The following is a 14,934-nucleotide window of genomic DNA, read 5'->3' as shown; positions in this document are numbered from 1 at the left end:
GACGATAGTCCGGAAGAAACAATGAAGCCTTACTTTGAGATTCTGGAGTAATTCAAGAGCAAGACGTATGACCATATTTGGCTGCGCCCTAAGAAGCTCTGTATAAAAACGAGGAGATTTGTTTGACGAATCAGCCTTTTCGTCGGAATCTCAAAGAGGCTCGTATTGATACAGGTAAGATACCGTCTGTGTAATTATTTTATATAAAATAAGAATTTTAGTGATAAGATGTTAATCTAACATCGGTACGTTGCAACATAGGAGTATTTAAATATTTCTTTACTATTCTTCAATATAATGTATTGGAAAGTTTAACTGTTTGAAGAACTTATATTTACTTGTAGTTATTTCATTGATTATAGTACAAAACGACGTCCGCTACCATCTTCATACTAAGTAATAGTTAATTCAGAAATAAAATACTCTTTAAATAATAGAGTTTAATGTGCTGACATTTTACATTAAATTCAGTAAAATATATTTTTATTAAATAATTACGGTATTAGTCTGAAATACTGAACTTTAGATTTTTTGCTATCGTGAATTTATTCGATATTTAATTATCTGTATTATATTCTAAAAGACAGAAATTATACAATGTATGATGTTGGCAAGTGATGGAATATCGTAGTTTTTTTATGCATTTCAATTATCCGTAATTTAAGTTTATGAATTTGATATTTGAATGTAATTTTATATGTTAAATATTTCAATAAAATGAATCCTTCCGTCGGAATCTCTCAGAGGCTTGTATCGTTACAGAATCCCGCACCTCCCACAAAGCCACTTTCCCCCAAGATGTTGCCTTATCAAAATCCGTTATCAGTAACACCTCTTTTAATAAAGCCTGAACTTTTTCCTCTCTCTCTCTCTCTCTCTCTCTCTCTCTCTCTCTCTCTCTCTCTCTCTCTCTCTTATATATGGTGATAGAAAACAGCACTACTAACACTTTATGAGACAAACAGTCTCGTAAAAATATTACTAACGTATTATTTAAGATTAGTGGCAAGACATATAATGCGCGTACGCACAAGTGCAGGAAGGCATACGTGTTCAGACTGATAAAAAATTGTATAGGATATGGAAATTTACAGGAAGGCATACGTGTTCAGACTAAAACAAAACTGTATAGGATATGGAAATTTACAGGAAGGCATACGTGTTCAGACTGATACAAAATTGTATCGGATATGGAAATTTACAGGAAGGCATACGTGTTCAGACTGATACAAAATTTGTATAAGATATGAAAATTTACAGGAAGGCATACGTGTTCAGACTGAAACAAAATTTGTATAAGATATGAAAATTTACAGGAAGGCATACGTGTTCAGACTGATACAAAATTTGTATAAGATATGGAAATTTACAGGAAGGCATACGTGTTCAGACTGAAACAAAATTTGTATGGGATATGGAAATTTACAGGAAGGCATACGTGTTCGGACATATAAAATTGTATGGGATATAGAAATTTACAATAACTTACTTTTGATGGCAAGGAGGAGATCTGCTGTAAATTTTCCAGGATTTGTGCAGTGTAGATGACGTCACCATCTTTTAACGCATCACGGACACTCGTCAAAATGGACGTGTCATTTATTACTTGATAAACGTTGTTGATATCTACCGGAGTCTACAAATATGTTGTATACATAAAGCACAGATGTAGAAGTTGACCAAACTTGCTCTAGAATCACAATAGAAGTTCTGTGAGATCAAAGAAATATAAACAATATTTTCTTAATCGTTGATATTGAATGCTCATATATATATATATATATATATATATATATATATATATATATATATATATATATATATATATATATATATATATATATATATATATATATATATACATACATATCTCTTGTCGAATGCAATATATTTATCTTAAATATTGATGTTTGCATTTAATTATTTATTAATGTAAGAACACCCACCCACCCACCCACCCACACATCTATCTATCTATCTAGCTATATATATATATATATATATATATATATATATATATATATATATATATATATATATATATTACCTTTGAAAGATTCCTAAGCGATAAGGACTGGTTGGAATTTTCAGGGTTAGGTGCTTGATGACAGTCCTTTGCAAATGTAACATTACCCCAACGGGCTCCCGTGTCGTAATCACCTAAACATCGTGCGGAAGCGAAAGCAAGTGAACCTGAAAAAAGGCAGACAAAAAATGGCACTTGGCTAGATTAGATAACATTAATATGGGGAAAACGGAATGTATCTTTGATGCCTAACCATGGGTACCACCGAAAAGTTTACGTTTTCAGAATGGAAGAAAGAAAAAAACGCATACTCCTTTGGACATAAACAATGCATAATTTGGGACATAAACCAGACGAGAATTAGTTTTAAGTGAGTTCATTGGTACGTTAATAAAGGAAGACCTGAATAATGGCAACTAGCCGAGTGAGTTAGACGATTCAAGTCAAACAAACGTCTTTCAATTCGGCGTTTTTGAGTCAAGCTTTTGTTGTGTTGAACTTTTAATCCATAAAAGTCTGAGTTCCATTGTTCATGGAAAGTAACTTAAAGAAGATGAAAATAAACATGATTTCTGCACTGCAAATTCAAAAACTAACATAGCACAATATATTTCTTAATTTGAAGGAAAATAAACTCAGGGTTACAATTATATAAATGTGTAAGTTATGGATAGTCTGAATTTTAAGCAGAGTCTCTTATAACTATTAAATTAGTTAAAGATATAAATGTTCATACCTGGATAACAACGGTTCCAGCTGTAGCCAGTGAAGTTGATTCTTGTGAATGGAATAATAATAGACGTTGAGCTTATGGTCTCATCTAGTTCCAAGGTAGGACAAGCGACTGAAATTTTCAGAGAAAAAGAAATGGAATTCTAAACAATTAATAAAAGCAATTTTTGTTTGACAACAACCTTGGTCAAAAGTATATTTCACATGTGATGTGACTATCTGGCATAATATTTAAATCAAGTAAAATAATATTTACTTGATAACTGACAGGCTCTTCTTGAAAGGTGCGCAGCTTCTAATTTATATAACCATGGTTGACGTGCCCAGTTTTACATTTATATAGCCACGGTTGACGTGCGCAGTTTCCTATTTATATAGCTATGGTTGACGTGCGCAGTTTCCTAATTATATAGCCATGGTTGACGTGCGCAGTTTCCTATATATATATAGCCACGGTTGACGTGCGCAGTTTCCTATTGATATAGCCACGGTTGACGTGCGCAGTTTCCTGTTTATATAGCCATGATTGACGTGCGCAGTTTCCTATTTATATAGCTATGGTTGACGTGCGCAGTTTACTAATTATATAGCCATGGTTGACGTGCGCAGTTTCCTATTTATATAGCCATGATTGACGTGCGCAGTTTCCTATTTTTATAGCCATGGTTGACATATGCAGTTTCCTATTTATATAGCCATGGTTGACGTGCGCAGTTTTCTATTTATATATCCATGGTTGACGTGCGCAGTTTCATATTTATATAGCCATGATTGACGTGCACAATTTCCTATTTATAAAGCCATGGTTGACGTGTGCAGTTTCCTATTTATGTAATCATGGTTGACGTGCCCAGTTTCCTTGTAATATAGCCATAGTGGAAAGTGTATCATTCATTTCGTATGTATGCATACATAGTGGTAAGATTATTATTCATTTCGTATTTATATAGCCGCGGTGAAAAGAGTATCATTCGTATCATATTTATACAGCCGCGGTGAAAAGAGTATCATTCATTTCAGATTTGCATAGCCATGGTGGAAGTAATATTATTCACTTCATATTTATACAGCCGCGATTGAACTTGTATCGATCGTTTCATACTTATACAACCACGGTGGAAAACGTATCATTTATTTTATATTTATACAGTCGAGGTGGAAAGCGTATCATCCAATTCCTATCTACATAGCCAAGGTTGAAGAAAATATCACCCATTCCAATTTATACAGCCGTTGTGAAAGTGTGTAGTTTCCTTGCTACTTAACCATAGAGGAAGGAGTATCATCTATTTCCTATGTATACGGCTATGATGGAAACAGTACTATCCATTTCATATTTTCATAGCCATGGTGCAAACGAGTATGGTATATTTATTATTTATACAACCATGATGGAAATAGTGTGATCCATTTATTTTTTTATATAGCTATGGTGGAACTAGTGTCATGTATTTCCTATGTATACATCCTTGGTGGAACGAGTGTCATCCCTTTCATATTTATATAGCCATGGTGAAAACAGTATGATCCATTTCCTATTTATACAAACATGGTGGAGGAAGTACCATACAATTATCATGTATACAGTCATGGAGTAAAGACAGCTACATATTTCCTATTTATATAGCCATGATGAAAAGAGTATCGTGCACAGCCTTTTGAGTTGCTATGGAAATGTAGTGATGCTAACTATCCCAGAGTGCACGAGGGCGCAATGTCACAAAATAACTCCTTCCTTTGTGACCGGCGGCCAAATATTATCTTCATAAGCTGTTTTACGTACTTAATAATTAATACCACCGGGGAAAAACACAAATAATATAAAGATTGCAATAAACACGTATCCAGGAAACACCAAATGCAAATACCTTCTATTTTGGTTCTTATTATATGGACCGCATACATTAAAAATAACAAGTCTTCCAAAGTGTTGGTGTTAATTGGTATAAAGCAATTTGATATCACAATACTACTGCTATATCAAATTGTGATCCGCCCATGGCGCAATAACACATTCTTGAAACAGTGTGCTGTGAATTCTGGGCCTATCGATCAATGGTGAATTTATATCGATTAGTCATAAGTGACGTGTGAAAAAGATGAGGAAAAGTATTAATAATCCCCGTTTTATAAATGAATTTAATATGGTATACAGTTTCATTGCAAACCTTTCTGCTTTCCTTTTCCCCTCCCCTCTCAAGCATAAGGGACAAAATACTAAGAAATCTGGAGTGAGAGCGAAAAAGAATTTGGCTGAATGAAAACCTTGAAACTGAGCTTACGCAAAGTAATCTACAAAAATATGGTTCGTCTTAACGGTATGTGTACACGTTCCTTGTGATTTATCTACAGTATTTATATAATCAACGATACGAAATTGTAATAGCCTGTTGAAAATATACAGTAAATTTCCTGCTTACAAGGCACACATGCTGTAATGTATTTAATGCTTTATTGCTGCATTTTGGTAACTTAAACTATTATAATGTTCCAAAAAATCAATTATTGTTAATTAAATATGAGAATCTCCAACACCTTTCTCTCTCTCTCTCTCTCTCTCTCTCTCTCTCTCTCTCTCTCTCATTATGAAAGATGGTGAAAGTTCAGTCCAACTGACCAAAGTGAGAGAGAGAGAGAGAGAGAGAGAGAGAGAGAGAGAGAGAGAGAGAGAGAGAATTTCTACGATGCGCCAGTACGTGAATGGCTGAGCGTTCAGTGTATGTAGTGCTATCCTTTCATTAAAACCATCTTTCATGTTTAAAATCATAAGTGTGGCAGCAAAAATTGTTTGGCTTTTGTGCGAACAAACAACTTTCGGGTTCCTTTAGATACATACATACATACATACATACATACATACATACATACATACATACATAACTTGTTTGACTATACAGTCATACGTTATCTTCATGACTATACATACATATATACATGTATGACCTTTTTGACTACATATGCGAAACCTGGATGAACAATGAAATATATCCTGTTTGTTTGGCCTATATGTGTCATTTTATTATTATTATTATTATTACTATTATTATTATTATTATTATTATATCATCATCATCGTCATCATCATTATCATCATTATTATTAATAGTATTATTATTGTTATTATTATTATTATTAGTAGTAGTAGTATATCATCATCTTCATCATCATCATCATCATTATTAATATTATTATTATTATTATGATTATTATTATTATTATTTTTATTATTATTATTATTGTTATTACTATATCATCATTATTATTATTATTATATCATCATCATCATCACCATCATCATTATTATTATTATCATTATTATTAGTAGTAGTAGTAGTAGTAGTAGTGGTAGTAGTATTACTATTATTATTATTATTATTATTATGCTTTACATTGCTAAATAGAAATTCTAAGCGTGTGTGCATCTTGACAAACGCCATCCTCTCTAGCGATTAATTCTTCTTGACCTTAATACCATGTTCCGTCCGTTTTTCCTTGTGTGTTGGGCAGATTTGTGTGGATGGTCACGTGAGTGCATACAATCGACACGATATGTCTGTTACGACACCTGTTCCATTCTTGCTATGAACAAATTATTTATATCTAACCTGTTTGATGATACCGGCATGTTTGTTGTTATGGGTCTTTAAAGACATATACGAGTGTCTAATATACCGTTCCCTTCCTAGATGGCCCCAGAACGTTATGGTACGTTACAGGGAACGTGGGTCAAGGTCGGGTGGAAATGAAGCAATGAGTCAAGTGTGTCGAACAAGTTAAACAGTTTTACTTTTAGCTTTGAAGGAACAACCTCCGTTTGAATTGAAAACTGCCTGAAATTGAATAAGAAGTTCATTCTTTGTTTAAAAAGTCATTTATTCGTCTAAACTTAAAATACGAAGTTAATCAAATGACATATCAAATCAATGTCAAGCACCTACAAGTTAACTCTTTCGTTTTATTTTATCTTCAAATTTTAATTCGCTTCTCCCCATTGCTTGTCATTCCTGTAGATTTTATTCGTTTCGTTTCTAATTTATGTTCAGTTGTTTATTCTGAGAATGTTTCAAATGGGTTGAACAGGCAGTGTGAAACTTCAAACCAAGTACAACTCATTGACTATGAGTCAAATATTATTATCTGAAATCTCAAACCCAGCGTAATTCACTGAATATAATTCAAATATTATCATCTGAAACCTCAAACCAGCGTATCTCGCTGACTATGAGTCAAGTGTTATTCTTTGAAACCTCAAACCTGCTTATTTCACTATGAGTCAAATGTTATCCTTTGAAACCTCAAACTATCATAGTTCACTGACTATGAGTCAAATGTTATCCTATGAAATCTCATACCAGCATATTTCACTGACTATAAGTCCAATGTTATCCTTCAAACGAAATATACCCAGAGAAGTTGAAATTTATGCAATATTTATTATAAGTTAATGTTCCTAAGACTTCTCACCTGAGCTCGTTTTGAGGCACCTACCTGTACTTCGGACTCGTACGGTGCTCAGAATACGACTGGAGTTTGCCAGTCGTGTCATTAACGTTTGCATTTCTGATCGGATGTACTGCTCGAAATCTGACGAAAGGTTGCGGCCATTTTTGAACGTCAAAAATAAACGTAGCCTGACAGTAAAGTCGCTGTAACAGATAGAAAATTCAACATTAAGAATATCTTAATTTAGATTTTCCTACAGCAAAACTTAATAAAAGCCACGCAGCTCAAGTGAGGCCAAATTTATCCCTAAACGACCTTGCTTTGAAACGCGTTAATTTAACGGCGCATTTAACATATTAATTTCAAATATTGAATTTAATTTTTTATAGGAAAAAATTCACACACCCAGGGAGTATATCAAAACTAGAATGAATATATTGCTGACAAAATTCTGTGTAAAACTCTCCTGCACTTGTAGCGATATCTGGCATAAGTCTGAACTTTGCACATAACGTTGTTACTGCCAAGATGCTAGTACCATTAGAAACTGATAATCGTACACGACGACTTAAACGCAAAGCTTCGTGGAACACAAACTCATTGTTAATCGTATGATTCTAATTATTTGCCAATCGACAATCAGATATTAAATGATGCAGCTAGTGGAATGTAAAATGCATTTTCTTTTTGCCAAAATACATCATATACTTCATAGTTGTCAAACTCCCCTAGCAATAATATATATATATATATATATATATATATATATATATATAGAGAGAGAGAGAGAGAGAGAGAGAGAGAGAGAGAGAGAGAGAGAGAGAGAGAGAGAGAGAGAAGAATCTGAATAAGGATTTTAATTTTTTTTTTTACCTTGGATTCACATATTCTATATAAGCGTTGTAAGAATTTAGTGACATTAGCCATGCCGGTCTGTAGACTTGCTGTTGGCGAACATCATTGAGGGCAAAGTATAGCCTCGCAGAAATTGAAGAGATATAGGAATAGTCCCGACAGAGGTTGAAAGCAACAGCGTTCTGAGATGAGAAGTTCAAGCCATTCAGGGTAGACATTGTGACCATCATCACGTATATATAAACATCCCGTTCTAAAATTTGAATTCGGGAAAAAATATAGTTAAATTGAAGACATTTTCATATAAGTAAAAATTATAAAATTACATATTAAATGATTGGTTCTTTGAAAAGTTTTTATCGGATAACAAAACTTCATATGAGATCTATTCAACTAAAACAGCCTCTACGAGATATCGTCAAATAGCACAGTCTCATACGAGATATCGTCATATAGCACAGTCTCATACGAGATATCGTCAAATAGCAAAGCCTCATACGAGATATCGTCAAAAAGCACAGTCTCATACGAAATATGGTTAAATAACACAAGCTAGTACAAGATCTCTCCCATGTTTCTCAAAATATTGTCAGTGGTAAAAAGATAAGTTCTGTATAAAACGCTACCACCGATTGGAATCGACCGTAGTTTTATGTCCATGTTGAGACTAATTTGAACATGTAACTTCCACTTAATTAAATTGAGCATATCTGGTTTAGAGATATCACCATTTTTCAAACAAAGCGTATTTCTCAAAGAAACTGTGTGCGTGTCCATCACGCGTTGTTTTAGTAATTTATGAATGAATTGTGTAAGAATCTGTTACAATTTACATTGTTTCGGTAATTTATGAATGAATTGTGTAAGAATCTGTTACAACTTACATTGTTTTGGTAATTTATGAATGAATTGTGTAAGAATCTGTTACAACTTACATTGTTTTGGTAATTTATGAATGAATTGTGTAAGAATCTGTTACAACTTACATTGTTTTGGTAATTTATGAATGAATTGTGTAAGAATCTGTTCCAAATTACGTTTAATGTAATTTCGTAGCTTATTGTCTCTATTAACAATTTAATGAGTGTCAAACGTAATCCATATGTTAATATTTGTGCAGTCTACGGGGAAATAAAAATCACGTTAAATTTGACATGTACTGACTTTTAAAACACGTCTGTCATGCTATAAAAATGCAACCACTTTGGTGCTTGAACTAATGTTAAAAAACAAACAGTTTATGGTACTTACCAACTGAGTATATTTAAATATGATTTTTACTATTTTACTTTATGATGCGTACAGAGACGACTTTGTATCATGAATCGCTTCTTTCTTAACAAAGTAAATTATAGATGGTTGATCAGGCAATACATATTTTTACCACATAATAAGTATAAATATGGCTTTGTATCCATAGAAACCAACCTGCGTATCTTACTAAAACCGGACTGGTCTGAAACACGTGTTGTGGGTTTAGCGAGTACAATCTGAAGCTGTAATAACCGGCAGTGACATTAAACTCAGGAAGACTGAAAACAAACCCGTCAATACTATTATCGTCACCAATTCCGAAATCATCTGATATCAAAGCACGACGTCTTCGGGTTAACATAACTTGGGCAGGAATGGTCAGATTTAGGAAGTACGGACTCTCAAAAGAGGATCCGAGTGAAACGGAAATATACCTGCCACCAGAGACCTGCAATACCGGAAAAAAAAAAGAAACAGATAGAATTGACTATATTACACACTTAGAACGTCAATTCTGAAAAAGTACAGTTAGAATTTATGAAAAGTAAGACGTTGAAATATTACTATTCATTCCTTCTTTCCTCTTTTCTTTCTTTCTTAGTCATGGCAGCGGTAAGAAAAGTAGCAACAATAATACGGTCATCCAACATCAGTACTGCTAGTGACGGCGGTGATGGTGTTTGCATTAGTAATCCCACCGCTGCCACCACACATTTTCTTGTTACAAGCACACGGAAATTTACTTTACGGAGCGGTGGTCAAACCGTGGAGCGATTCTCGCTAGAAGTCACAAGTTTACCCCGACTTTCCAAAGACTTCCATACAACTTCAGTTGTAAATTTGAAAGCCCGACGCGTCCATTCTATACTTAAATTTTTACTCTAATTAATGCAAGATCTGAGATAAAACAACCTGCCAAATATATATCAACCCCACATCTGCATGTTTTATCTTCATCATGTTTCCGTACCGCCAACCGTTCACGCCTTAGAAAATATGAGTATCCCCTTTCATTGGGAACTATATTAACTCCGCCACCTTAGGCCAGTCATTGTATGCTTTCCAGGTACATTTCGCCTATATAACTGCACCATATTTGCCCACCTGGCGACATAAACGGTATCTGCCAAGTCCCTTCTTATTTATTCCCTTGTGCAATTTACCGGTTTCCTACCGTAAATACTGCCATTGCAGTCACACTACCAATGTACACCACAAGATTTTACAACAGGGACATTTATTCGGCTTTGGCTGGAATTCACTACTGGCATCACGGAAACTCACTAACACTTCACTCCGTGACGTTTGCTCCTAATAATTGACTGATTATTTCGGCTACGAATATTTCCATTGCGCAGAATTCCAATAATCACACAAGTAATCACACAAATCTAAGAATTAATTAAAATGGGGCGTTATAACCAAATGCGCATACTCCGTATGTATTACAGTATTAGAAGTAACATCAGAAAAAAGTACTAGTAGATGTTCTTGTTGCCATGAAATCAGCTGACGTAGTAGTGTTCCCACGACCACCAGTAGGACTAGCATTAGTACAATTACTAACACTTACTAGTATTAGGCCATGTGGTTGTAAGTGTTATTAATGTCGTTTAAGGAGATAATAATGATGATGATGTTAGTTTAAATTTTTCATAGAAAATTCAGACTAAGTAACCTTCAATCAGGTTTTTCGAAAACGCAACTCTGCCGCACAAATGAATGGAATACTAGACCCGGCAAGTCAAATGGAATACTCGTCTCGAATGGAATACTCGTCCCAACAAGTCGAATGGCATACTTGACCCCACAAGTCGAATAGAATAATCGACCATCATCCCATGAAACCTGCACACTTTATAGGACGAACTACTCAATCACAATCTAGACCTATATGCATGTCTTGAAGGTCCTCAAGACTTAAACAGTTTATATACAAGTATACAATGCACGCCAGCATTGAATGTAGGCTGCTGATGCTAGGCTGTAATGATGATTAAAGACAGCAGGTCACTCATACCAGACTGTAGTGGGGCCCCGAGTGGCCGAGTGGTCTAAAGTGCTCACCGTTACGGATCACTGCCATCTCACCTCTGTCTGCGTCGGTTCGAGTCTCGGATTCGGCTAATGTGGTTATGTGAGAAAACTTGCCAGTAGCTTCTCGTGTGTCGGTGGTTCTTTCTGGGGGTTTTCCGGGTTCTTCCTCCGCCATTAATACTGGCCGCCATGTATAGCCTATCTTGTGCTGAAAAATGGCGTTAAGCCCTACAACAACAACAACAACAACCAGACTGTAGTGATGATTAAATACAGCAGGCCGCTGGTGCTAGGCTCTAGAGATGACTAAATACATTAAGATGATAATGCAAGACGGTAATGATGATTAAAGACAACAGGTCACTGATACCAGACTGTAGTGATGATTAAAGATAGTAGGCTGTTGATGCTAGGCTGTAATAATGATTAAAGATAGTAGGTTTGCTGATCCAAGACAGCAATTATGATTAAAGACAGTAGGCTGCTGACAGAAGCCTCTAATGATGATTAAAACCAGTAGGCTGCTGATACCAGACTGTAAATATGATTAAAGACAGTAGGCTGATAATACAAGCCTATAATGATGATTAAAGACAGCAGGCTGCTATTGCCAGACTGTAATGATGATTAACAACCGTAGGCTGCAGATACCAGAATGTTGTTGCTGTTGGGTTTAACGCCATTTTGCAGCAAACGATAGGCTATACATGGCGGCCATTATTAACGTTGGAGGAAGAACCCGGGAAAACACCGGGAAGAAGAACCGACCTTCGAGACGCTACTGGTAAGCTTTCTCACATACCTACATCGGCCGAACCCGAGACTCGAACCCACGCAGACATAGGTAAGATGGCAGTGATCCGTAAGAGTGAGCGCTTTAGACCACTCGGCCACTCGGGGACCCGATACCAGACTGTAATGATGAATACAGATAGTAGGATGCTGATGCTAAGTTGTAATCATGATTAAAGATTGCAGGCTGCTGATGCCAGACTGTAATGATGATTAAAGACATTAGGCTGCTAGTACCAGAGTGTAATGATGATTAAATATTGCAGGCTGCTGATGCCAGACTGTAATGATGATTAAAGACAGTAGGCTGCTAGTACCAGACTGTAATGATGATTACAGAGGATTTACCACTCGGTAATTTGTACCAATATTTGTGAAAGGTCGAGTCTAGTTATCCAAACCATAAACCACCTAATTCACAAGGGAATCTGAAATTGAAAGGTCTGTTGACAATAACAATCAGATCGATAAATACACATTTCAGTCGATTCTCCATGTCATACCCCAACCATTCTGTAAATTGTAAGATGCTACAGAATCCAGATTCAAAGTTGAAATATCTTAGTCATTAGTACCTGTATATCACTGCTAGCATCCAATATAAGGGACTAAAAGTCCGGGTCTTTTGAGAGTAAGTAAAGAATGTTGCACAATGCCTGTTGGTTTATGTTGCTAGGTCTCACACAAATAAACACAACACAGAGATGCCAAGTCACTGCAAGCTAATGTAATTAACAAAAACAAAAACAAAATGTTTCATTTCAGTCTAATTTGGATATATCTTGCTCTTTTATTTAAAAGCAGCAAACTTTAACCTTTTATTGCTGTTGATGCATAACGGGGAAATGTCCTTCAATCAAAGGAGCGTGACTATTGAAACAGAGTTATGAAAGTTCCGTAATGAGTGTGAGTGGGTTATAGAGTCTATTTTTAAACAGGGCATTGAATGTTCTTTTAAGAGTGCGAGTGGGTCCTGTGGATTATTCTTAAACAGAACCATGGATATTCTTTTATGAGTGTGAGTGGATCCTGGGGAATATTTTGAAACAGAGATATGAATGGTCTGTTATGAGTGTGCTTGGATTGTGGGGACTATTTTTAAACAGAGGTATGAATGTTCTGTTATGAGTGTGAGAGGGTCCTAGAAAATATTTTTAAGAAGATGTATGAATGTTCTGCGACTAGTGTGAGTGGGTCCTATGGACTATTTTTAAGCATAGTAATGAATGTTCTGTTACATATTTGCTTCTGCAATAATAATTCTGGACAATTACAAGGTAGAACTTGAAAAGAAAAATATTAATACAGTTACTGAGACTAGATAAAATGAGAGTAACTGCATTGGAAGGCCATTGCAGATCTCCACGTTCTCGGCTGCATTTATGAAGTTTAGTCAGAAAATATTAGAAAACAACTTTGATCCACTCCCCGAGACTGCTGAGGAGGTGGCCATGGATACCACCGTGGTGGTAGTCAAGGATACCACCCTGAGGAGGTTGCCAAGGATACCACCCTGAGGAGGTAGCTAAGGATACCACACGCTTAAATGATGATTATCACAAAGGATGCGAAGCAACAAAATTTTAACGAATTTACGCACGGCCGTTCAGAATGTGTTGTAACAGGAAGAGTGGAAAGAGGATGGAAATCGCAAATACTCGCCTATCAAGCGGTAATTATATCATTTATATTTTTGGTAGAAACTGTATCTTAATTATGGGCGTTACGTTGCAAAATGTGGAAACTGTGAGCCCTGTGAATGCCGTTCAAATTCATGTCAACCATGTTGTTAGCTCTAATTTGTAAATTGTCGGCAATTTTGTTACATATACGCTTTAATTCTACACTGTTCCCTTCATCTCAATCTTTTCGTCCCTTTTGTTTTGTACCTCTTGCCCGTTAAATTCAATGATCAGTTCTTCATTTTCGCTGGGTGGTCGTGACATCTTCAATGACACCGGAAGTGGGGAGAAGGGTGGATAATTCAAGAGCTCGCTTTGGTTCTCGTATGGGGAAGACACTGTAATTTCGTCTGGCACTGTAAACAAAACAACAACTAAAATGCTGTAGCCCAATACATTTCTTTATTTCCAAAGAAAAATAACTTAGTCTAAAGCAAACATATAATATGGATGCCCGGATAGTCCAAAATCAAAATGTCTCATGTTAACAATGAAAGTAAGCTAAGTTTAGAATGACATTTATGACTCGAAATGGGCGGTAACGATTTATGACGAAAATGGCAGAGCGTGCTATTAAGAAGCATCCAATCAGAAATGAACCAAGAGAGAATGCTGTCGTGGTGTGTGTCTGGTCAAGACACTTTACATCAAATGCCTCAGCATATGAAACACCAATTAACCAAGCAATTAATCAAAACCAAACTGCATACGCCCTCGGTTTAAATATTCAGACTTCGTCATTGTGAAAACATATAGTCAGAATACGGCACAGAACCGACGTTTAATAAAAGTTGGATGTGAAAAAGTCGTAATATTAGGAAACTGCATATAAATCTCAGCAAAAATATGCTCAAGTTGAGACGTTTTTAAACAACAGGTTCAATGGATTTTCAAAGCTCTTAAACCATTAGAAAATTTAATGTTTGTTTCGTTTTTGCATTGATTTCAGTAAAAAGAACGGAGGTAGAACCTAATGCTCTCAAATTTGTAATTGTTTAGTAATTTAACAAAGTAAACGACCCTCCGTAACCAAACGAATGTTCTCGACTTTTACCGTCCAATGCTAATAATGACGTCCGGAGAGTCGAGTATATTATACTGCCTTTGAAAAGA

At 35.5% G+C, this 14,934-nt stretch overlaps 1 protein-coding gene across 1 annotated transcript in view; it reads right to left on the bottom strand.

Moving 5' to 3' along the window:
* Positions 1 to 14,934, bottom strand: part of LOC149789684 (uncharacterized) — a 122,885-nt gene that overhangs the window by 47,583 nt on the left and 60,368 nt on the right. Inside the window, exons 10-16 of the mRNA XM_089971700.1 lie at positions 14,029 to 14,177; positions 9,485 to 9,758; positions 8,075 to 8,309; positions 7,247 to 7,404; positions 2,763 to 2,870; positions 2,048 to 2,193; positions 1,490 to 1,636 (exon numbers count right to left, since the gene is read on the bottom strand). Coding sequence (XP_089827826.1) covers positions 1,490 to 1,636; positions 2,048 to 2,193; positions 2,763 to 2,870; positions 7,247 to 7,404; positions 8,075 to 8,309; positions 9,485 to 9,758; positions 14,029 to 14,177 — 1,217 coding nt within the window. The remainder of the gene's footprint in view (positions 1 to 1,489; positions 1,637 to 2,047; positions 2,194 to 2,762; positions 2,871 to 7,246; positions 7,405 to 8,074; positions 8,310 to 9,484; positions 9,759 to 14,028; positions 14,178 to 14,934) is intronic.

This window comes from Sinohyriopsis cumingii, chromosome 10, assembly GCF_028554795.1.
Source record: "Sinohyriopsis cumingii isolate HCF-2022 chromosome 10, ASM2855479v2, whole genome shotgun sequence".
Classification (NCBI taxonomy): Eukaryota; Metazoa; Mollusca; class Bivalvia; order Unionida; family Unionidae; genus Sinohyriopsis; species Sinohyriopsis cumingii.
Note: the sequence above shows the minus strand (reverse complement) of the source record. Positions and strands in the feature narration are given on the sequence as shown.